Genomic DNA, 23,387 nt, shown 5'->3' with positions numbered 1-23,387 from the left:
AATAAACAATGTAAAAAAAACAATGTAAATAAAAAAATAAAATAAAATAAAAAATGTAAACATGTTCGCCATGTGCAGAATCTCCTGAACCATTAAAATTATTGATTCAGCATGGCGAATGGCGTAAAAAATGAATACAAATTTGTCACATCTACGCAAAAGATAAAAATTAAAGATACATTTCCTAGAAATTCAATGGCATTTCCGCTGTGTGGCTGCACCCCAACGGTAAGGAGACTGCGGGAAGACCATATTAAAATATTGAAAAGATGTGAGGGAAGCAGTTTCCCATCAGGCTCCTAGTTGGTTCTCAGGGTTTAGTCTTCTGCTTCTGGTTTCTGAAATGCCAGATTATCTTTTAGTTCTTTCAGTTGATATCAAACTTTGTCATAGAAAAAGAGAGGTTTTAATTTTTTCATCTCAAGTGGATGTTTGTCTTCTTTTTCTCTGTTGCTGTCTGACCAGTGCCATCTGTTGCGTGGTACCCAGCTGATTACTTCAAGACCTGTTCAGCTTGGTGTTTCTACACCGTGGTTGCCCGCTCTGCCACCTCCCCCCTTTTCCTAGAACATTAACGTGCAGTCCATAAATACCTCTCTCCTCTTGTCCCTATCAACTTGCAGGCGCTCAACCAGCTGTTTGAGAAGATTATGGCTCTAGATATTGACGAGAGGCACCTCCTGCGTCTGGGGCACGGAGAGGAGGAGCTGGAGACTGAGAAGGATTTTAGCAGGTGAGCCTGCCGGCACCACGGAGAAGCAGTGATTAACCCATTCACTGATGAAATCCTCAACCACATAGTACAGAATAGCAAAGAATGTCATTGTTTTTACACACTAAAGTGTCTATACACTCCAAAACTAGTACTAAACTAGTACATGGATTGCAGGATAAAACTTACCAGGAAAGGTTAAAGGACCTTAACATGTATAACTTGGAAGAAAGAAGAGACAGGGAATAGGATAGAGACTTTTAAATACATAAAGGGTAAAAGAGGAGAGACTATTTAAAAGAAGAAAAACTACCACAAGAGGACATAGTTTTAAATTAGAGGGGGAAAGGTTTCTGCAATAATATCAGGAAGTATTACTTTACTGAGAGAGTAGTGGATGCATGGAATAGCCTTCCTGCAGAAGTGGTCGCTGCAAATACAGTGAAGGAGTTTAAACATGCATGGGATAAGCATAAGGCTATCCTTCATATAAGATAGGGACAGGGACTATTGATAGTATTCAGATTATTGGGCAGACTAGATGGGCCAAATGGTTCTTATCTGCCGACACATTCTATGTAAAAAAGAACACTTAAACAGGAGAGAGAGATTGATTGCTATATATATATGTATTGCATAACATCCTTACAAAAAAAGACCTAAAAAATGTCAGGAGCAACATTTAGTAACATGCACTACAGAGGGTAATTATACAAAACACATAAACAGCTGCATATACGTTTAAACAATACACATGTAAACAAATACACCATATACCCAGAAGAGCATAATAAATCATTGATAAGTGCACCAAAATAAATGCCTGTTTGTATTATAAAACAACTATCTAAGAGCTATAATAATTTGCTGTAAACCATCTGATAAAATAATGGTTACTAATATAATAGTAATATTGGTTATTGCTCTTTACCTATAAACAGGGTGGTTTTATGTTGAGGCAGAGTATTTGTACACTTTAGATCTATGCAGTGTTACCTCTTATCGTGTGTTGTCTGTGACCATAGTGAATGCTGTGCATTATAAATTGTAGATTTGTATTTTATCAGGTATGGGCGAGTTAATTATGTGCTGGCACGGAGACTGGAGTTACTGAATGAAGTCGGACGTCTACAGGAAAGTCTAGGGGTTCCCGGGGATGTGTCCTATACATGTGAGACAGCTGGCCACTTCTTTTTGTACCAGGTAAAAAGCATGTTTTATAAATCACGTGTGTTAAGATTCTTTTCCATCTGCTAGCTAGTTTTGGCAGTTTTCTAAGGAGATTAATTGTACATGATAACTTCATCTAATTTATGTATATGTTGTTACAACTGATTTGTACATACAACTTCTTGCAAGTGCCATATTGCAATAGTAAAAACACAATTAAAATGTAATATAATGTCTTTGTTGCCTTCCACTCTATTAGATGGAATCCCATGCAGAAAAACCTGTGTATGATGTCTGCATGCACTAATAAGACATATACCGTATTTTTCGCCATATAAGACGCACTTTTTCTTCCCCAAAACTGTGGGGGGGGGGAGTTGGTGCGTCTTATACGGCAAATGCACATTAAAACCCTGTCCTATCGCGGCGGTCCCGGCGGCCATCAACGGCAGGGACCCGCGGCTAATACAGGACATCGCCGATCACGGTGATGCCCTGTATTAACCCTTCAGACGCGGTGATCAAAGCGGACTGCCGTGTCTGAAGCGAAAGTGACACTAACCCGGCTGCTCAGTCAGGCTGTTCGGGATCGCCGCGGTGAAATCGCGGCCTCCCAAACAGCTTACAGGACACCAGGAGGGACCTTACCTGCCTCCTCGGTGTCTGCTCCGTGACGGGATCTCCTGCATGGCCGGCGCTCTCCTTCGTCGTCATCACGGAGAGCGAGGATACCGGGCAGCAGAGACGTTCCGGAGCGACGGGGACGCGGCGACAGCGATGGAGGGCGACATCCAGGGCAGCGGTGACGGTCCGGAGCGGCGGGGACACGTGAGTACTACCTCCTATACCAGTGGTCTTCAACCTGCGGACCTCCAGATGTGGCAAAACTACAACTCCCAGCATGCCCGGACAGCCAACGGCTGTCCGGGCATGCTGGGAGTTGTAGCATTGCAACATCTGAAGGTCCGCAGGTTGAAGATCACTGTCCTATACTTTACATTGTATTTGGTTCAGAATCTTTATTTTCTGGATTTTTATCCTTTAAAATTGGGTGCGTCTTATATGCCAGAGCGTCTTATATGACGAAAAATACGGTACTCTGGAGCACGGTTGTCTTCTTGCGACTCATGAAAACAACCCCTGATCATATGTCCTATTTCGGTATGTGGATGTCATCATGAGGGATCACTCCAAAGCCATCCGTCTATACATTACATTGACAGGCCATTAATTTGCATGGCTTCTATTTAAAGAACAGTTGTTTACAGAAGACCAGCGTTCATGCAGAATTTGAGAATCATTTTCAGATTTCTATCCAAAATATAAATGTGTGGTGTTTTTATGGTATCCTCACAGATAATGTCACGATGGGAGGCTTACCAGAGCAAGATGAAGACCAAATCATCCCAAGCCCCTGATGTCGGTGACATTGCCAAATTCTTTCCTTTCCACCAATACTTTTCCAACGCACCCCAACCTATATTTAAAGGACGTTTTTATCAGGAGGATATGGAGATTGCTGAAGGATGTTTTAGACATATAAAAAAAATATTCACTCAGCTGGAGGTGGGTAATGTAAGAATAATCTTTCCCAGTAATTTGGTATACACTACAAACACTACACTAAACAGAAAATGCTTAACACGTGCACAATTAGATGATTGTGTCAGTAGTAAAGGCTAAATAGACACCCTTGATGCAGAAGTGAACCTGGAGCACAGCAACTGGTATTTATTGATAACATATGCATCAGTAGTTGGAGCTAGGGTGAGCTTGAATCCAAAAACCTTACCTGTGTTTGGTGTTATCTACATTTGATTTCATTACACCTGCCCAGTGTTATTTTGACATTTAAGTCAATCACAAGTGTTACAAATATTGTAATGGAGGCCAGGCAGGCTACAATGACCTTAACTTGCTTTATTACCTCTTAAGGAATTCCGGGCCTTTGAGTTGCTGCGCAGTGGTCTGGATCGTTCAAAGTATCTCCTTGTAAAGGAAGCCAAGATCATTGCCATGACATGTACCCATGCAGCTCTAAAACGTCATGACCTCGTGGATCTAGGTTTCAAGGTAAATAATAATAATTCTTTATATAGCGCACTCAGATTCAGCAGCGTTGTACCCGCAAATTGGTCCCTGTCCCCATTGAGGCTCACAATGTAAACTCAGTTTTAGTGTGTGTGAGGAAACGCACGCAAACACAGGGAGAACATACAAACTCGTTACAGGCGTTGTCCTTAGTTGGATTTGAACCAGAAAGAGTTTAAACAACAATAATAATAATCACAGAAATTATGAAAACATTTAGCTAGTTCTGACCTTTACAAATAAATGGAGAAAATTTTTTTTTTTTATATATATATATATATATATAGCAACAGAAGAATGCAGCAGCACACTGCCAGCACAAGGATATAGGTGAAACATGAAAATGCAGTTAAAACATGGAGAGCTATACAGCTATGGTGTAATAGATGCAAATGTGAAACTATGAAATAGTGAGGCACTTAGCTCGCAAATTTGTCTCCGCCGGCGGTCAAATAGCTTGGACCGTCCCACCGCGATAAGGTGGCCTCATTGGGACGGACCCTACACTGTGAATATGCCTCTGTGAACAATTCAGTAAGCATGGCAGGATCTGGAACATCCAAGACACCTTATATACACCTGATAGAGGTGGGTGGGGTGCAAGGCCAACATGGAGGTAGCCACTCCCCCGTATGTGCAATACAGACAAAGAATAAGTCAGCCAGCACTTTAGTTGATACCAAACTATTATATGGACCTGGCCTACAGGTGCACGCTACTAGGCTAGATATACAGCAACAGAAGAATGAGGCCACCTTATCGCGGTGGGACGGTCCAAGCTATTTGACCGCCGGCGGAGACAAATTTGCGAGCTAAGTGCCTCACTATTTCATAGTTTCACATTTGCATCTATTACACCATAGCTGTATAGCTCTCCATGTTTTAACTGCATTTTCATGTTTCACCTATGTCCTTGTGCTGGCAGTGTGCTGCTGCATTCTTCTGTTGCTGTATATCTAGCCTAGTAGCGTGCACCTGTAGGCCAGGTCCATATAATAGTTTGGTATCAACTAAAGTGCTGGCTGACTTATTCTTTGTAAATATATATATATATATATATATATATATATATATATATATATAAATATATGTGTATGTATGTATGTGTTTTTGTGTTTGTATAAGTCAGAAGTAGCTTCTATTGATTAACCTGACAAGTTAAAGGAAAACTGTCATATGTTTTGTCCCGCAGGTACCTGTGGATAGTGCGGGAGACACTGAACATTTTGAGTCCTAAGTTGCCCGAATCCGCTGCGCCGTTCGCCCGTTATAGCTTGATTTCGGTATATTCAAATTAGCTGCTAACTGGCACAGGCGGGGTTACTGCCTTCAACTGGCACTGTGACGTAACCGCCGCCCCGCCCACAGCACTGCTGGCTAATGAATATTCATACGTTGTCTTACACTCTCTGTCTCATGTCGGCCGAGTCCTGGATGATACTGCACATGCGCGGGATTTCCTACTATACCCGGAAGCGGTCTTCAGCATTGCTTCATTTGTCCGGAGCAGCGCTGGAGTAAGGGTGCATGCGCAGTATCGTCCAGGACTCGGCCGAGATGAGACGTAAGATAATGTATGAATATTCATTAGCCAGCGGTGCTGAGGGCCGGGCGGCGGTTACGTCACAGTGCCAGTTGAAGGCAGTAACCCCACTTGTGCCAGTTAGCAGCTATTTTGAATATACCGAAAACCAGCTATAACGGGCGAACGGCGCAGCGTATCCGGGCAAGGTAGGTCTCAAAATGTTCAGCGTCTCCCGCACTATCCACAGGTACCCGTGGATAGTGCGGGACAAAACATATGACAGTTTTCCTTTAAGATGACAGGTAACAGGTTGTCTAGAAACTGTAATGTGCCAGCCACTGACTTTTTGTGTGAGGTTTTTTAAGGTAATCCCATCCACACTCATTTGGCATTGTTACCTGCATTAGCAACAAAAATGCTTTATTTTGTTATTGGCCCAGATGTTTTTGCAGCTTCAGACTGTTATGTAAAACGTCGGCAGACGGTCACCTTGAAGTTCTCACTCCTATCTTGCTGACTCTTGGTTCCTGTCTTTCCTATGCAGTATGATAACATCCTGATGGAAGAAGCTGCACAGATCCTAGAAATTGAGACCTTCATTCCTCTCCTCCTGCAGGTACAATATAGGATCCCCTGACCTCCTGAACTTTGCTGTAATAACAGTTCACCAGAAAGTCTATACCAAGGCACTTCAGTGTTGCTAAATATGCTGTGCTGTGTATCACAAGGTTAACATGAAGTGTTCATAGACAGAGATGAATGGTGGTGTCTTGTTTCTGATCTTTCATCATCTTTCAGGGTTGAGGTTCTGAAAGTTCATTAGCACTTCCTGTGTACACAGGTCACGTATTGGCCTCGTATTGTCTTCCCTTAAACAAGTCATCATAAAGCCATAACAATCTTAGTATAAATCCACATTTCTTTGCAAAATTTGAATTGCTATAATTCAATATGGCTAAGTTCACACTGCATTTTGTGTTTCCATTTTACGATTTCTAGTTCAAAAGATATTTTATTGAAGAAATCAAAAGGCAGACAATGCATCTAAAATTCACAGAAAAAAAAACACATTAAAGGGGTTATCCAGGGAAAAACTTTTTTTTATATATCAACTGGATCCAGAAAGTTAGCAGATTTGTAAATTACTTCTTTAAAAAAAAAATCTTAATCCTTTCAGTACTTGAGCTTCTGAAGTTAAGGTTGTTCTTTTCTGTCTAAGTGCTCTCTGATGACACCTGTTTCATGAAACGCCCAGTTTAGAACCAAATCCCCATAGCAAACCTCTTCTAAACTGGGCGGTTCCCGAGAAGTCGTTACTTTAACTTCAGAAGCTCATAAGTACTGAAAGGATTAAGATATTTTAATAGAAGTAATTTACAAATCTGTTTAACTTTCTGGAGCCAGTATAACTGTATAACCCCTTTAAAATAGAAATTAGTTCCATAGAAAACCCCAAATCTAGAGAACCTAGAGAAAAAATGGTGGTGTCTCTATTATGATTGGTATATATTAGGCATGAAATGTATATTTATGTTTTCCTAATGCATTTTGACCTGATGTTAAATCTGTGTGTTTTAGATTGGGGCAGGACATGAAAGTAATGACACTAAGTTATAGTTGTATGCATCAGCAATTATTGATCTACTGTGTATGCGACTGCCAATGCTAAACACACTTTATGGGTACAGATTTCTCTGTTAAATTAGGGTTCCTCTTTTATTTTAATGTTTTTAAGATGTCTTGTTTGTTTTTTGATTGCTTCAGTTAAATATATATTTTTTTATCTAAATACACTAATTTTCTTGTGGTAAATACTACTCAAAAAAATAAAGGGAACACTAAGATAACACATCCTAGATCTGAATGAACTAATCGTATGAAATACTTTCCTCTTTACATAGTTGAGTGTGCTGACAACAAAATCACACAAAAATTATCAAATCAATAATCAAATTTATCAACCCATGGAGGTCTGGATATGGAGTCACACTCAAAATCAAAGTGGAAAATCAAACTACAGGCTGATCCAACTTTGATGTAATGTCCTTAAAACAAGTCAAAATGAGGCTCAGTAGTGTGTGTGACCTCCATGTGCCCGCATGACCTCCCTACAATGCCTGGACATGCTCCTGATGAGATGGAGGATGGTTTCCTGAGGGATGTCCTCCCAGACCTGGACTAAAGCATCCGCCAACTCATGGACAGTCTGTGGTGCAACGTGGCGTTGGTGGATGGAGGGAGACATGATGTCCTAGATATGCTCAATCGTATTCAGGTCTGGGGAACTGGCGGGCCAGTCCATAGCATCAATGCCTTCCTCATGCAGGAACTGCTGACACACTCCAGCCACATGAGGTCTAGCATTGTCTTGCATTAGGAGGAACCCAGGGCCAACTGCACCAGCATATGGCCTCACAAGGGGTCTGAGGATCTCAACTCTGTACCTAATGGCAGTTAGGCTACCTCTGGCAAGCACATGGAGGACTGTGCGGCCCACCCAAAGAAATGCCACGCTACACCATTACTGACCCAGCGCCAAACCGGTCATGCTGGAAGATGTTGCAGGCAGCAGAACGTTCTCCACAGCGTCTCCAGACTCTGTCACGTCTGTCACATGTACTCAGTGTGAACCTGCTTTAATCTGTGAAGAGCACAGGGCACCAGTGGCGAATTTGCCAATCTTGGTGTTCTCTGGAAAATGCCAAATGTCCTGCACGGTGTTGGCCTGTAAGCACAACCCCCACCTGTGGACGTTGGGCCCTCATACCACCCTCATGGAGTCTGTTTCTGACCATTTGAGTGGACATGTGCACATTTGTGGCCTGCTGGAGGTCATTTTGCAGGGCTTTGGCATTGCTCCTCCTTGCACAAAGGTGGATCTAGTTGTCCTGCTGCTGGGTTGTTGCCCTCCTATGGCCTCCTCCACATCTCCTGATGTACTGGCCTGTCTTATGGTAGTGCCTCCCTGCTCTGGACACTACCCTGACAGACACTGCAAACCTTCTTGCCACAGCTCGCATTGATGGGCCATCCTGGATGAGCTGCACTACCTGAGCCACTTGTGTGGGTTGTAGACTCCATCTCATGCTACCACTAGAGTGAAAGCACCGCCAGCATTCAAAAGTGACTAAAACATCAGCCAGGAAGCATAGGAACTGAGAAGTGGTCTGTTGTCACCACCTGCAGAACAACTCCTTTATTCGGGATGTCTTGCTATTTGCCTATATCCACCTGTTGTCTGTTCCATTTGCACAACAGCATGTGAAGTTGATTGTCAATCAGTGTTGCTTCCTGAGTGGACAGTGTCATTTCACAGAAGTGTGATTGACTTGGAGTTACATTGTGGTGTTTAAGTGTTCCCTTTATTTTTTTGAGCAGTGTATGTTGTTGCGTAGGATCATTTACCCTATAACAAGAAGTAATTCTGTTTTGTAATTACACTTTCTTTTTCATTACTTTAAATTTTTCTGTATGAAAAGGTGTAGTCGACTAAACTATTGTAAACAGCAGAAAAAAAAGTATATGTTGCGCTGTGTTTTTGTTTTATAATTAATTCAAAATAATTAAAAAACACAATAGGTGCGCCCCTAGTGAGGACCGTTTGGGGAGATAAATCAGGGTGAAACAAAAGATGGGTCCTTACCCTTGGGTGTTGCGCTCAGAGCACAACACCTACAGTGGCGTCTGGAGTGAATGAGAAGCCAGACATCTGCCACGAGGAACTTCCCGGGGTGACGTCAGTCTCCCCGGTAGCAAGGTATAAGGAGAAATGAATGGAAAAAGAGTTCCTCTCAATGACGGCGCTGGTCCAGGATTGAATGAAATTGTTTTATTATATACGGTGCAACGCGTTTCGATCCCGAAACTATGTATATAATAAAACAATTTCATTCAATCCTGGACCAGCGCCGTCATTGAGAGGAACTCTTTTTCCATTCATTTCTCCGTATACTTTGTTTTATAATTGGAAAAGGATTCTGTGGTAAAAATTAGGGATGTCCCGATACCATTTTTTTTAAGACCGAATACGAGTACCGATACTTTAATTCTAGTACTCGCCAATACCAAGTACGAGTACTTTTATTTTAAAGGGAATCTGACACCAGGGTGACGCAGTTTCTGGCGCTGTTTACCGTATATGTGGGTCCTTGTTGTGTACAATGGAGGCGGCTGCTGTAGTATGAGCCAAGATTTCTCTCTTCTCCATTGGACAGAACACGGAATTTGCATTGGCGGCGAGACTAATGACCACATGGTGAGCAGCGGTAGAAACCGGGTCACCTGCACTATCTACCTATAGATTCAAGTTTTTGCAGGTGACTCTGCTGTAAGAATGTCTTTAATAGTAGGTAGTATCCCCTTGCAGACATTAGCAGCAGCCCCCTGGCAGTCATTAGTAGCAGCCCCCCCTTGTAGACAGCAGCCCCCCTATAGACAGCAGCCCCCCCTTTAGACAGTGGGCCCCGTTTAGACAGCAGCAGGCCCCCCCCCCCGTTTAGACAGCAGCAGTAGGCCCCCCTCCCCCCGTTTAGGCAGCAGCAGCAGGGCCCCGCCATTTAGGCAGCAGCAGCAGGGCCCCGCCGTTTAGACAGCAGCAGAAGCGGGGCCCCCCTTTAGACAGCAGCAGCAGTGCCCCCCTTTAGACAGCAGCAGCAACAGGGCCCCCCTGTAGACAGCAGCAGGGCCCCCCTGTAGACAGCAGCAGGGCCCCCCTGTAGACAGCAGCAGGGCCCCCCTGTAGACAGCAGCAGCAGGGCCCCCCTGTAGACAGCAGCAGCAGCAGGGCCCCCCTGTAGACAGCAGCAGCAGCAGGGCCCCCCTGTAGACAGCAGCAGGGCCCCCCTGTAGACAGCAGCAGGGCCCCCCTGTAGACAGCAGCAGGGCCCCCCTGTAGACAGCAGCAGGGCCCCCCTTTAGACAGCAGCAGGGGCCCCCTTTAGACAGCAGCAGCAGGGGCCCCCTTTAGACAGCAGCAGCAGGGGCCCCCTTTAGACAGCAGCAGCAGGGGCCCCCTTTAGACAGCAGCAGCAGGGGCCCCCTTTAGACAGCAGCAACGCCCCCCTTTAGACGACAGCAGCAGCAGCGGGGCCCCCCTTTAGCAGCAGCAGCGGGGCCCCCCTGTAGACAGCAGCAGCAGGGCCCCCCTGTAGACAGCAGCAGCAGGGCCCCCCTGTAGACAGCAGCAGCAGGGCCCCCCTGTAGACAGCAGCAGCAGGGCCCCCCTGTAGACAGCAGCAGCAGGGCCCCCCTGTAGACAGCAGCAGCAGGGCCCCCCTGTAGACAGCAGCAGCAGGGCCCCCCTGTAGACAGCAGCAGCAGGGCCCCCCTGTAGACAGCAGCAGCAGGGCCCCCCTGTAGACAGCAGCAGCAGGGCCCCCCTGTAGACAGCAGCAGCAGGGCCCCCCTGTAGACAGCAGCAGCAGGGCCCCCCTGTAGACAGCAGCAGCAGGGCCCCCCTGTAGACAGCAGCAGCAGGGCCCCCCTGTAGACAGCAGCAGCAGGGCCCCCCTGTAGACAGCAGCAGCAGGGCCCCCCTGTAGACAGCAGCAGCAGGGCCCCCCTGTAGACAGCAGCAGCAGGGCCCCCCTGTAGACAGCAGCAGCAGGGCCCCCCTGTAGACAGCAGCAGCAGGGCCCCCCTGTAGACAGCAGCAGCAGGGCCCCCCTGTAGACAGCAGCAGCAGGGCCCCCCTGTAGACAGCAGCAGCAGGGCCCCCCTGTAGACAGCAGCAGCAGGGCCCCCCTGTAGACAGCAGCAGCAGGGCCCCCCTGTAGACAGCAGCAGCAGGGCCCCCCTGTAGACAGCAGCAGCAGGGCCCCCCTGTAGACAGCAGCAGCAGGGCCCCCCTGTAGACAGCAGCAGCAGGGCCCCCCTGTAGACAGCAGCAGCAGGGCCCCCCTGTAGACAGCAGCAGCAGGGCCCCCCTGTAGACAGCAGCAGCAGGGCCCCCCTGTAGACAGCAGCAGCAGGGCCCCCCTGTAGACAGCAGCAGCAGGGCCCCCCTGTAGACAGCAGCAGCAGGGCCCCCCTGTAGACAGCAGCAGCAGGGCCCCCCTGTAGACAGCAGCAGCAGGGCCCCCCTGTAGACAGCAGCAGCAGGGCCCCCCTGTAGACAGCAGCAGCAGGGCCCCCCTGTAGACAGCAGCAGCAGGGCCCCCCTGTAGACAGCAGCAGCAGGGCCCCCCTGTAGACATTAGGAGCAGCACACAGCTCACCTGCGGCTGTCCTCCGTCGGGTGCTACTGCTCGGCTGCCGCGTTCTTCCGTCCTCCCGGTCCACATCATGTCGTCCTATGGAGGAGCATGTTACATACACGTCACTCCGCTTCCTCCGTAGCGTTACGCTGGGCGCAGGGGAGGAGGCGGAGTGACATGTGTGTCACATTTTCCTCCATGGAACACTATGAAGCAGACGGGAGGACCGGAGAACGGGGCAGCAGAATGGCACCAGGTATCGGACATGGTATCGGGGACATTAAATGAGTCCCCGATACCATGTAAATGGCTAGTATCGGCCCCGATACCAGTATCTGTATCGGGACATCCCTAGTAAACATCAGCAAAATCAGTTTTTAGCATGCCATTACATATACATGGGGTATATACTATAGTGTGAACATAACCATAATGTGGTATGCTAAAAGGTTAACATACAGTAGCTATATAAAGACAAAATTTTTAAGGTTTTCCCGTAAAAATCAAGACTTTACACAGCTACTGTACGCTATGTATGTCGAAGAAGAAAAAAAAGCTTTTGCAGCCTGAATGTCAAAATAAAAAATCATCTCGAAATAAAGCCTAAATTGTTATTTAGGGGTTCACTTTATAAATTCTGTCATAAATCTTACTGTATGATTTTCTTTTTGGTATCTGACCTGCTTCAAATAACCCACAAGAGAGGTGGTAAAACAGCCTGGTCTTGTCACCAGTAACCAATCTGCTAGGGTGGTAGTGAGCCTCCAATCATTTAAAGGGCTTTTCCGGTAAAATGTACTATTTTCCTATTGTCCCAGCCTGACTAATAAAATAACAAACATTTTAACTATCTTATATCTAAGGCAAGATACTGAAGCTGGCACTGGTGAAAAGCTACATAAAGTGGTCGTGGGTACACTTGGCTAGTGCAGTGGTACGGCAACACCTGTCGCTATGAACTTCACCCGGTGCACAACCCGCATAGAGATACGGCAATCTCAACAATGCAGAAGTAATGACGGGGGCACTCACGGTTCTTCGTTCAATGCAGGTTTCTTTATTCAGGTAGCGGATGGACACATGTTCCGGCGGGGCACCAGGAGCGAGCGTGTGGGACTATAGCTATTTCGTGCCGATCCCGGCATTTCCTCAGGTCACACCTGACATGACGAAGTGCCGGGATCGGCACGAAATAGCTATAGTCCCACACGCTCGCTCCTGGTGCCCCGCCGGAACATGTGTCCATCCGCTACCTGAATAAAGAACGAAGAACCGTGAGTACCCCCATTATGTCTTTCTTCTGCACTTTAACTATCTTAGTCCCCTTTGGATAGGGGATAACATGTCTAAGCGCCGGAGTACCCCTTTAATCATGTCTGTTCGTTTCCTAAGATTGCATGTGATTTTATTGTCCCTTTGTAGAACCCAGAAGATGGTTTCAGTCGGTTGAAGCGATGGATCATGATTGGAGACCATCACCAATTGCCACCTGTAATCAAGAACATGGCCTTCCAGAAATACTCAAACATGGAGCAGTCACTCTTCACGCGGTTTGTTAGGCTTGGTGTGCCAACTGTGGACCTCGATGCCCAAGGAAGAGCCAGAGCAAGGTTTTAGTTTTTAGCTTTTTTTCACCTTAAAGGGAGACCAACCTGCAAACATTGTGTTACAGAGCAAGAGGAACTGAGCAGATTGATTTAAAGTTCTGTAGGAAAAGTTCCAGGATAACTTGTCATTTCCTCATGTAAATTTCTGCCCATTCTGGTCTAAGTAGTCAAGTGAGCAGTCCTACTCAGTGATTGACAGCGCTCTCTATATGCTATACACACACAGCTTTCACTTACTGAGTACGACCACTGAATGACTATTTAGCCCAGAATAAGCAGAGATTTCCATGGATAATTTACAAGATATTGGAGAACTTTGCCTACAAAAATATATATTAATCTGCTCAGCTTTTCCTGATCTAAAATGTTATACTTCCAGTGGACTTCATTTTTAATGTGACAGGTTCCCTTTATTCCAGCCTTTGGGCAAAACACACTTATTGTACATTGCCTTTTCCCTTGTTGCTAAGCCCTAGGAACGTGGCTTAGCAACAAGGGAATAAAGACCTTATATGTATATTTGCAAAGTGACATTGGCTGCATTAGAAATAGCGAGTGCTATAAAAAATGGTAAAATTGAATTATACTTCAATGTGAAGTAATAAGGTACAAGTCATTAATGCATAGTAGTGGGTCTCCTCACAAGGAGAGCAGGCTGCTAAAAATCATGCAGCCTTACAGATATCATGCAGCCTTACAGATGTGAATACCTACCAACAACCCTCGCACCAGATAGCTGCATGATATCTGTATGGCTGAATGATTTCTAGCGGTGTAATGCCCGTGTGTGGAGACCCGTGTGTGTCTAACAAGTAATGCCCATGTGTGCATGTGTGGAGACCCACTACTGGGCATTACTTTTGCCCTATTTACATTGAAGTATACTACCATTTAATATAGCACTCGCTAAGTATTAGACAGAATGAGTAAATATTCTCCATTATGTTTAATAAACTTTACCTTTTTCTGTTCTAGTTTGTGCAATCTCTATAACTGGCGGTACAAGAGTTTGGGGAACCTACCTCATGTGCAACTGCTGCCTGCATTCAGAGCTGCCAATGCTGGATTCCTGTATGACTTCCAACTTATAAACGTCGAAGACTTTAATGGAGTAGGGGAGTCTGAGCCCAATCCCTATTTTTACCAGGTAAAAGGTCACCTGTTGATTTGTAGGAAAATTCCTTTAATCCAGCATCATTAGAACTTAAAATGTGCCAGTTCATCAGGAATTCTGAATGAGTGGATGTTCATAGAAAAATATATAACACTGTCTTGTAAGGATGCAAAAGCTGTACAATATTAAGTACAGAATATTTATATGTTTGTCTGATTCAGAATCTTGCTGAGGCGGAGTATGCAGTTGCCTTGTTCATGTATATGCGTCTGCTTGGATATCCTGCTAATCGTATCAGCATCCTGACCACATACAACGGACAGAAACATCTTATTCGTGACATCATCAACCAGCGCTGTGGCAAGAACCCTGTGATTGGCCAGCCTAGTAAGGTGAGTATTAAGTGAATGAACCATTACATACATTGATACATTCTTATAGGGGTAAAAACATCTAGAAAGCTTGATGGTCTTGAAGTAGGAACAATACGAATCATTTCAAATTCCTGATTGTCCTATTTGTATGGACTATTTAAGTCCATACCCAGTCCATATTCTGAGCCTCTCTGCTAGCAGTGTTGTGCTCAGGGAGATATGACAAAACTTTAAGGTATGATTTGAAGTGTGGTTATGCCGCAGTATTCGCTGTATTGTGAAGCTGGCATCAGCTTATGTTAAGTACGGTCTTTTAATGTATTCTGAATTAATAAAGAGACAATTTTATATCTACTGAACATGCTGTCATTGCATTATCAGACATTGGGTTACAGACACAAAGATGTATTCTTCTTCCAAGATTCAGCATTACCCTCTAGAACAAGAATAATCCTGTTTTTATTCTTGTAGGTCACCACTGTGGACAGATTCCAGGGACAACAGAATGACTATATTATCTTGTCACTTGTCAGAACCAAGGCTGTGGGTCACCTGAGGTAAGCAGCAGCCTTGTGAAATATAATCCACTGTACCTGTCTCCAATATAACATTGTGTTTGTGTCTGTATATACTGGAGCAGATATATAACCAAAAAAATTATCACACATAAAAATAAACTAAATAAAACAGTTTTTTTTTATTGAAATACATAATTATAAGAAGCAAATCAAAAAATGTTGCAGTATCTTGTAATACCTTTTTTATTGGACTAACAGCATTTTGTAGAAATAAGCTTTCGGGATTCCTCCCTTTATCAAGTCCAAAGCAAATCTAAGCTCACAAGCAGAGGACACAGGTTACATCTCACAAATATGCAGGGGTTAAGACTAGAGATGTGGAGAATTCACACTAAGATGGGCCATAAATTGTCCAGCTATAGGAACATAGACTAAATAGAAAAGTATGAGAAAAGGGGGGGGGGAGCAGCGGAGACACTGATAATTACAGGACAAGATGAGATGCAAAAGAGAATCCAGTACAGGTTATAAGAAATTTTGATAATGAGATAAAAACTCAAATCCACATTGAGTCCCCTGTTTTTGGAATTTTAGCTTCAAATGTCTTTCTCTCTTGTGTGTTTTTGAAATTCCCTCTCAGTATCCTGATTGTAAGGTCATGTATGGAGTGGCCTGTTTGGGTAAAAACGTGTCCAACTGGGGTGCAGTAGTCCTTTTCTTTATGGCGGTTGATGGAATGTCTGTGTAGATTCATCCTTTCGTTGAGTTTCCGGCTGGTTTCACCAATGTAGCATCTCATGTCACACTTGGTGCATTGTATCATGTAGACCACATTTGGGGATGTGCAGGAGTATAGTCCCCTAATGTTATATGTCTTGTTATTGTTGGGTGGCTTCCATCTTGGGGCAGATATGAGTTTACAGCGAGGTTTGGTCCCAGTGTCTGTTCTTTCTGTAGGTAATTTTCAGCTGACCAGCTTTTGTTGTAAATTGTGTGGTTGTTTGAAGGCCAAGATGGGAGGTTCAGGGAAGATTTATTTTAGCATTTCATCTTCCGCCAATATCTGCTGCAGGTCCTTGATAATTTTGCATATTTCTTCAAGGACCGGATTGTATGTGGCTACCAGTGGTACGTGTGTGATAGTTGTAGCTCTCTGTATCGTAGCAGGTGTTCCCGTGAAGGGCAGAGTGTATTTTCCTATTGATTGTCCTTGGATTGTATCCTTTTTGTTTGAATTTCTCAGACAGTGTTTATAGATGTGTGTCTCGGGGTTGGAGCAGATGCAATGGTGCCTGGTAGCTTGGCTGTATATGATGCCTTTCTTTGTGTGTAAAGGATGGAAACTGGATTCATGTAGATAGCTGGACCGGTCTGTGGGTTTTCTGTACACAGACGTTTGTAGTGTGTTCCTGTATATTGTGACAGTAGTGTCCAGGAAGTTTACACTTTCTGTAGAGAAGTCCATTTTGAGTTTGATAGATGGATTAAATGTGTTTAAGGGCATCATGAAACTTTGAGTGTTTCTTTTCCTTCTGTCCAAATGATGAAAATATCATCGATATAACGGTAGTATCTGTAGGGTTTGTGAAGTTGTGTGTCTAGAAATCGTTGTTCAAGGTCAGCCATGAATAGGTTGGCATATTGTGGTGCCATCCTGGTCCCCATTGCAGTGCCCATCATTTGTAGATATATGTCACTGTTGAAGCTGAAGTAGTTGTGTGTTAGGATGAATTCTATGATTTTAGTGATGGCTCCAGGGCTGTATTTACGGTTGTGGGTTTGGGATGAGAGGAACAGTGAGCAGGCATCAATTCCATCTATGTGTGGGATGTTGCTGTACAGGGATTCTACTTCCATTGTTACTAATTTGGAGTTGGCAGGAAAGTTTGTAATCTGATTGAGTTTGTTATAAAAAAAGTCAGTGGTGTCCTGTATGAAGCTGCTGGTGTTTTTGACAAAGGGCTTTATAGGTTTTCTACCAAGCCATAGATCTGTTCTGTTAATGTGTCCATACCTGTTATTATTGGTCTGCCTGGCATATAGAATGTCCCTGTAATGAGATTTGTTGGTATGAGTGTCCCTTATCCTTTCTGTGACTCTATTGGGAAGGATTCGATCAATTTCTTCAATTCCATGAGACTTGTCCAAGCACTAAACTGGATGACATCAGACTATACTCAGTGGTGGGGTCTTCTGTTTCTTGTAGTATGTAGTGTCTGACAATTGTCTGGTTCCCTCTTTGATGTAATCCTCAGTGTTCATTATCACTACTGCTCCTCCATTGTCTGCTGGATTGATTGTTATGGTTTCATTATACCTTAAGTTTTTGATGGTGTCTGTTTCTAGTTTTGAGAGATTGTAGTTAGTTTAATAATGGTGTTTTGTGACTAAGGATGCTGTTCTTAGTCTGAAACTTGAAATGTAGCTGTCCAGTTTGCTGTTGCGTCCTGGTGATGGGGTAAAATCTGAATTCTTTTTCTTGATATTGTAATCCAGGGTTGTTGTAGTACTGTCCTCTTTCTTATGAAAGTACTCTTTTAGTCATAGTCTCCTAAAGAATGCTTCCAAGTCTGAGTATAGTTTGATGTTATCCAGTTTAGTGCTTGGACTAGTCTATGTTCTTATAGCAGGACAATTATGGCCCATCTTAGTGTGAATTCTCCACATGTATTGTCTTAACCCCTGCATATTTGTGAGATGTAACCTGTGTCTTCTGCTTAGATTTGCTTTGGACTGGATAAAGGGAGGAATCCCGAAAGCTTGTCTCTACAAAATGCTGTTAATCCAATAAAAAAAGATATTACAAGATACTGCAACATTTTATGATTTGTATCTGCATCACTGGACTAATACAAATTAATTACTAATACTCAAATTTACTCATTACAAGAACATATATAAGAAACAAACATTTCATAAAGTTAATGACAGGTATACAAAAGACGAATACATGTGGAATGGTCAATATAGTGAGCGCGCTGAGGATATACTATTTTTCGCCCTATAGGACGCACCGGTGTATAAGACGCACCCTATTTTTAGGTGCAAAATCTAAAAACTTTAAGATTTTGAACCCAATAGTGGTCTTCAACCTGCGAACCTCCAGATGTTGCAAAACTACAACTCCCAGCATGCCCGGACAGCCGGGCAACATCTGGAGGTCGCGTGTCCCTGTCGCTCTGCTGCCGTCCTGCTGCTGAACGTCTCTGCTGCCGGCCGGGTATCCTCGCTCTCCGTCGCACGTACGCGATAACGTGATGACGAGGAAGGAGAGCGTCGGCCATACAGGGGATCCCTGAACGGAGAAGACACCGAGGAGGCAGGTAAGGTCCCTCCCGGGGTCCTGTAAGCACTAACCCGGCTATTCAGTCGGGCTGTTCGGGACCGCCGCGGTGAAATCGTGGCGGTCCCGAACAGCCCGACTGAACAGCCGTGTTAGTGTCACTTTCCCTTCAGATGCGGTGGTCAGCTTTGATCGCCGCATCTGAAGGGTTAATACTGGGCATCACCGCGATCGGTGATGTCCTGTATTAGCCGCGGGTCCCTTCCGTTGATGGCCGCAGGGACCGCCGCGATAGGGGTGTATTCGCCATATAAGACGCACCGACTTTTTCCCCCCAGTTTTGGGGAAGAAAAAGTGCGTCTTATACGGAAATACGGTATAAGTTGCCACAGTAAGTGATTAAAGCTAAAAAATGGTCGCAGAAGGGAGAAAAAACATATACCCCAGAAGTTTAATTCCACAAGTAAAACACAAGCGCAATGTATAACAGAAAACTATATATAGTGCAGAATCCATATAACCAGCAAGCAAATATAGAGCACAATACAAACCACTTTCAGTCTATAGGCCGTGTCTGGTATTGCCACTCCACCTTGTTCACATAAGTGAGAAGACCAGAACCAGATCGCTAAAGGAAATTCTTTAAATAAATGAATAGTGTTTTGAAATAAATATTTATCTTTTTGGCTGTGGTGGTACAGCAAAGAGGCCCACCCCCACTGCCCCATGTGACTATACCATTAATATGCAACCTGCCTATGTGGTTATTCTTACAGAATGAAGACTTGTTGTGTCCACATATGTTCTCCACAACCTCCCACATCTGGCCGTGTGCCCAGCGCATTAAACCTGATTGTCATACATGACGTATTTTCCCTGGCAGGGTTTCAAATACTTTCTATTATTTTTCTGCATCTTCTTATGGAGAGGAACTTGAAGAACAAAAAAGAATTAGACTTCCATTGTCTTGAAAATTCCATGTGTCCTTCTTTTAATTGGGCTGCAATATAGATAATTGTGTCCTGACAGCTCCCATTTGTTTGGATTGAATATGTTGTAAAACGGAATGGACATACTCATTACCAATATAATATACTTCATGTTAACATATTCTGCTACGGGTACAACCATCTGTAAGATTGTAAACTGAAGCAAACCACTGCCAATGTTACAGGCGCAGATGTGCGGTCACTGTAGATACATGTGCAGCATTAGAGTTACTCTGTTACTTTTTTTTTATATCTTTGTTGACTTGCTGTGATTAAACTAGTGCATGTGAAATATTAGGGAGGAAGTGGAAGGATCATGTGATTCTGACCCTTCAATGGAGGCATCTCTGTATTGTTATTTATACATCACCCCCTTACTTACTTTCCACATCTACACTGAGAGGACCAGGAGAAAATTCCTATTCAGGAACCTCCAAAAAATCTTGTAAAATGACGCGTATCTCTATTTTCATACTGTATTATTGTACTTAATGGAAAATGTTCACCCGCACTATAACCTGATACACTGGCTTATAGTGCGGGTGAACAGGAGACTGATGCAGGGTCTCGGACTACTATACCTACCTGCAGTCCGGAACCCCGATCCTCCGAAGGTCCCCCTCTTTCAGCACTGCCTTGCGGCAGGCCTGCCAGCTAGATTTAAATATTCATAAGCGTTTGTCACGCGAGCGCTCATGTGACCAGTGTATCGGGTTATAGTGTGGGTGAACGGGTGACCGTCTTCCTTTAAATAAATTTCTAGGATTAGCGTTCCTTTAAAGGGTAGCTCCCACCATCACTTTTTTTTTCTTTTCTGTCCCTGCCTATTACCCATCTATCCCTAACCCCCTCCCTGCCTTTAATTTTTTTTTTTTACATATTAAAAACGCTTTTTTGTCTGCCTGGTAGTGTGCTCACTACCAGGCAGACTTCCCCAGCAGGCACCACGTCACTGATGCCTGCTGGGGCCGGCACTTCCGCCCGTAGTTCACCTATACAGGGTGCCTCCAGCTTTTTCCCCACTGCAACTCCCAGCTTGCCCTGACATCTATTGGCTGTCAGGGCATGCTGGGAGTTGTAGTGGGGAAACAACTGGAGGCACCCTGTATAGATGAACACCGGAGCACATCACCCGCCGTGCAGCCCGCAAACCCTCCCCCGCCCCCGTCGCGCCACTCAACTCCCTCCCCCTCCCCCTTAGTTCACCCAGAGTACTCCCTCCACGCCGAGCAGCCCGCAAATCCCACCCCCCCCCCCCCCCCCCGGCTCCGCTCAACCCACTACCCCTCAGTTCACCTATACAGTGTCCCTCCAGGCTTCCCCACTAAAACTCCCAGGGCATGCTGGGAGTTGTAGTGGGGGAACTGGAGGCATACTGTATAGGTGAACAGTATACATAATACAGTGAACATAATACTTTACCTTGTCCCCGAGCCTGCGCGCGTCTTCTTCCTTCAAAGCGCTCGCTCCCGCCTGTTTGATTGACAGGCGGGAGCGAGCACTGCAGTGCCTGAATTTCGACTCGTTGCCAGGCTTCAACGAGTCGAAATTCAGTGGTGACGTCACTGCTGAATGCATTCGGCCACTAGGAGGGCGACCCCTAGTGGCCGAATTTAAAAGTGATTTTAAACTGTTTTAAAATCACTTTTTTTAATTAAACTATATTAGAGATATGTTGTAGTACTGAAGTACTACAACATATCAATTTTTGGTTTTCATGACAGTGCCCATTTAAAATGGGATATCCTCCAACATACTACACCCAGCCAGGTGCGGGGAAAGATTTTTTTTTTCTATTAGTGTCAATAAAAAAGAGTAATAAAATAGTTACTGTCTGGCCTCTGGCTAATCTACAGTCCTGACATTTATTACCATTACCAAGTTGTGTTTATAATGTGCTTGGATATTACATGGCAATTAGATATGTCCTCAGCTGTGTCTTCAGGAACGTAGCGCTATGTCATTCCCTTACTGAAGGAGAACACAACCCAGGCTGACGATAGAAAACCCAGATGGAGGTTATAACAAAAATAAAAAAAAACAGTATAGACAAAGCTGCAGGAGGACGTGCACAAGCTAGTAAATGTTCGTGAAGGAGGACGTCCCGTGAAGGAGTGAGTCTGTTTACTGATCTAAAACTTCCTGAACAGCATTGTTGGCAGAATCTTCTGAGCCTAAGAAATCCCTAGAGATAAGTATAGGAATCCTCCATGCGACTTCAGCAAGTGTTTAGGGATGTTAGCTTAAGTCGTATGACTGTCAACTTGTGCGCTACCTCCAGCTCTAATCCTCCGAGTCTGTAAGAGTAAGGAAGTTTTTTGATATACAGGCAGCTTATGTTGTGCTGTCAAATGTAAACTTTTACAGTATTTGCCTTGCAATGTAAAATATGATTAAGTAAGTCACAGTCAGCAGGCTATCTCATAAAACATATTTGTGGAAATCCCTAGCCTAAGGCTTTGTGCACACTAGAAAAAAGGAACATTTAGGGTGTATTCACATGTACAGTTTCCGGTGTCCAGTCAATTAGTTTACATTGAAATCTGCAGCATTAAAATCTGAAGCTTCAAAAGAAACTCTGTCAATTCAAACGTACAGTATCCTGCGCTTATTTGATGGCCCCAGTAATATCAGTGTTTTGGTCATTATTTCCTAACAAGAGTGCATCCAGCTTTTGTAAAACTACAACTCTTGACAAGCCCGGACAGCCAAAGGCTGGGAGTTGTAGTTTTGCAAATGGTAGAGGCACACTGGCTTTGAGTTTTTTTTCCGGATAGCAATCGTCTTGTTGGGCAGTAAAATGTGGATAGCCTACCTTATTCTTCTAGGTAAAATAGCCTGATGGAAACTTGATATTTCTGTTGTTTGAAAATGAAATTCAATTGAGATGGATTGAACAGAAGGCATTAGCTATATCATGTTATGCTTTCTGATGACGTGTTGGTCACATTGTGAATAGAGCCTTAATATTGCCAAGATTTTTTATATATATATATATATATATATATATATATATATATATATATACACCGTATTTTTTGCCGTATAAGACGCACTTTTTCTTCCCCAAAACTGGGGGGAAAAAGTCGGTGCGTCTTATACGGCGAATACACCCCTATCGCGGCGGTCCCTGCGTCCATCAACAGCCGGGACCCGAAGCTAGTACAGGACATCACCGATCGCGGTGATGCCCTGTATTAACCCTTCAGACGCGGCGATCAAAGCTGACCGCAGTGTCTGAAGGGAAAGTGACACTAACCTGGCTTTGCAGCCGGGCTGTTCGGGACCGCCGCGATTTCACCGCGGCGGTCCCGAACAGCCCGACTGAATAGCCAGGTTAGTGCTTACAGGACACCGGGGGGGACCGTACCTGCTTCCTCAGTGTCTTCTCCGTTCAGGGATCCCCTGTATGGCCGGCGCTCTCCTTCCTCATCATCACGTCGTCGCGTACGTGCGTCCGCGTGCGTATCGACGTGATGCCCGCCACGGAGAGCGAGGATACCCGGCCCGCAGCAGAGACGTTCCGGAGTGACGGGGACACGGCAACAGCGATGGAGCGACATCCAGGGCAGCGGTGACAGGTCCGGAGCGGTGGGGACACGTGAGTATTACCTCCTATGCAGTGGTCTTCAATCTGCGGACCTCCAGATGTTGCAAAACTACAACTCCCAGCATGCCCGGACAGCCGTTGGCTGTCCGGGCATGCTGGGAGTTGTAGTTTTGCAACATCTGGAGGTCTGCAGGTTGAAGACCACTATTGGGTTCAAAATCTTTTATTTTTTAGATTTTGCACCTAAAAAAAGGGTGCGT

General features: G+C 44.7%; 1 protein-coding gene across 2 annotated transcripts in view; it reads left to right on the top strand.

Moving 5' to 3' along the window:
* AQR (aquarius intron-binding spliceosomal factor) overlaps positions 1 to 23,387 on the top strand; it is a 142,285-nt gene that overhangs the window by 104,237 nt on the left and 14,661 nt on the right. For both annotated transcript variants that reach the window (XM_056545659.1, XM_056545660.1), the window contains exons 24-32: positions 624 to 733; positions 1,780 to 1,915; positions 3,239 to 3,448; positions 3,818 to 3,955; positions 6,043 to 6,114; positions 13,115 to 13,302; positions 14,275 to 14,446; positions 14,635 to 14,805; positions 15,259 to 15,344. In XM_056545659.1, coding sequence (XP_056401634.1) covers positions 624 to 733; positions 1,780 to 1,915; positions 3,239 to 3,448; positions 3,818 to 3,955; positions 6,043 to 6,114; positions 13,115 to 13,302; positions 14,275 to 14,446; positions 14,635 to 14,805; positions 15,259 to 15,344 — 1,283 coding nt within the window. The remainder of the gene's footprint in view (positions 1 to 623; positions 734 to 1,779; positions 1,916 to 3,238; positions 3,449 to 3,817; positions 3,956 to 6,042; positions 6,115 to 13,114; positions 13,303 to 14,274; positions 14,447 to 14,634; positions 14,806 to 15,258; positions 15,345 to 23,387) is intronic.

Source organism: Hyla sarda, chromosome 11 (assembly GCF_029499605.1).
Source record: "Hyla sarda isolate aHylSar1 chromosome 11, aHylSar1.hap1, whole genome shotgun sequence".
NCBI lineage: Eukaryota > Metazoa > Chordata > Amphibia > Anura > Hylidae > Hyla > Hyla sarda.
The sequence above is the reverse complement of the archived record's forward strand: the minus strand, read 5'-3'. Positions and strand labels throughout refer to the sequence as shown.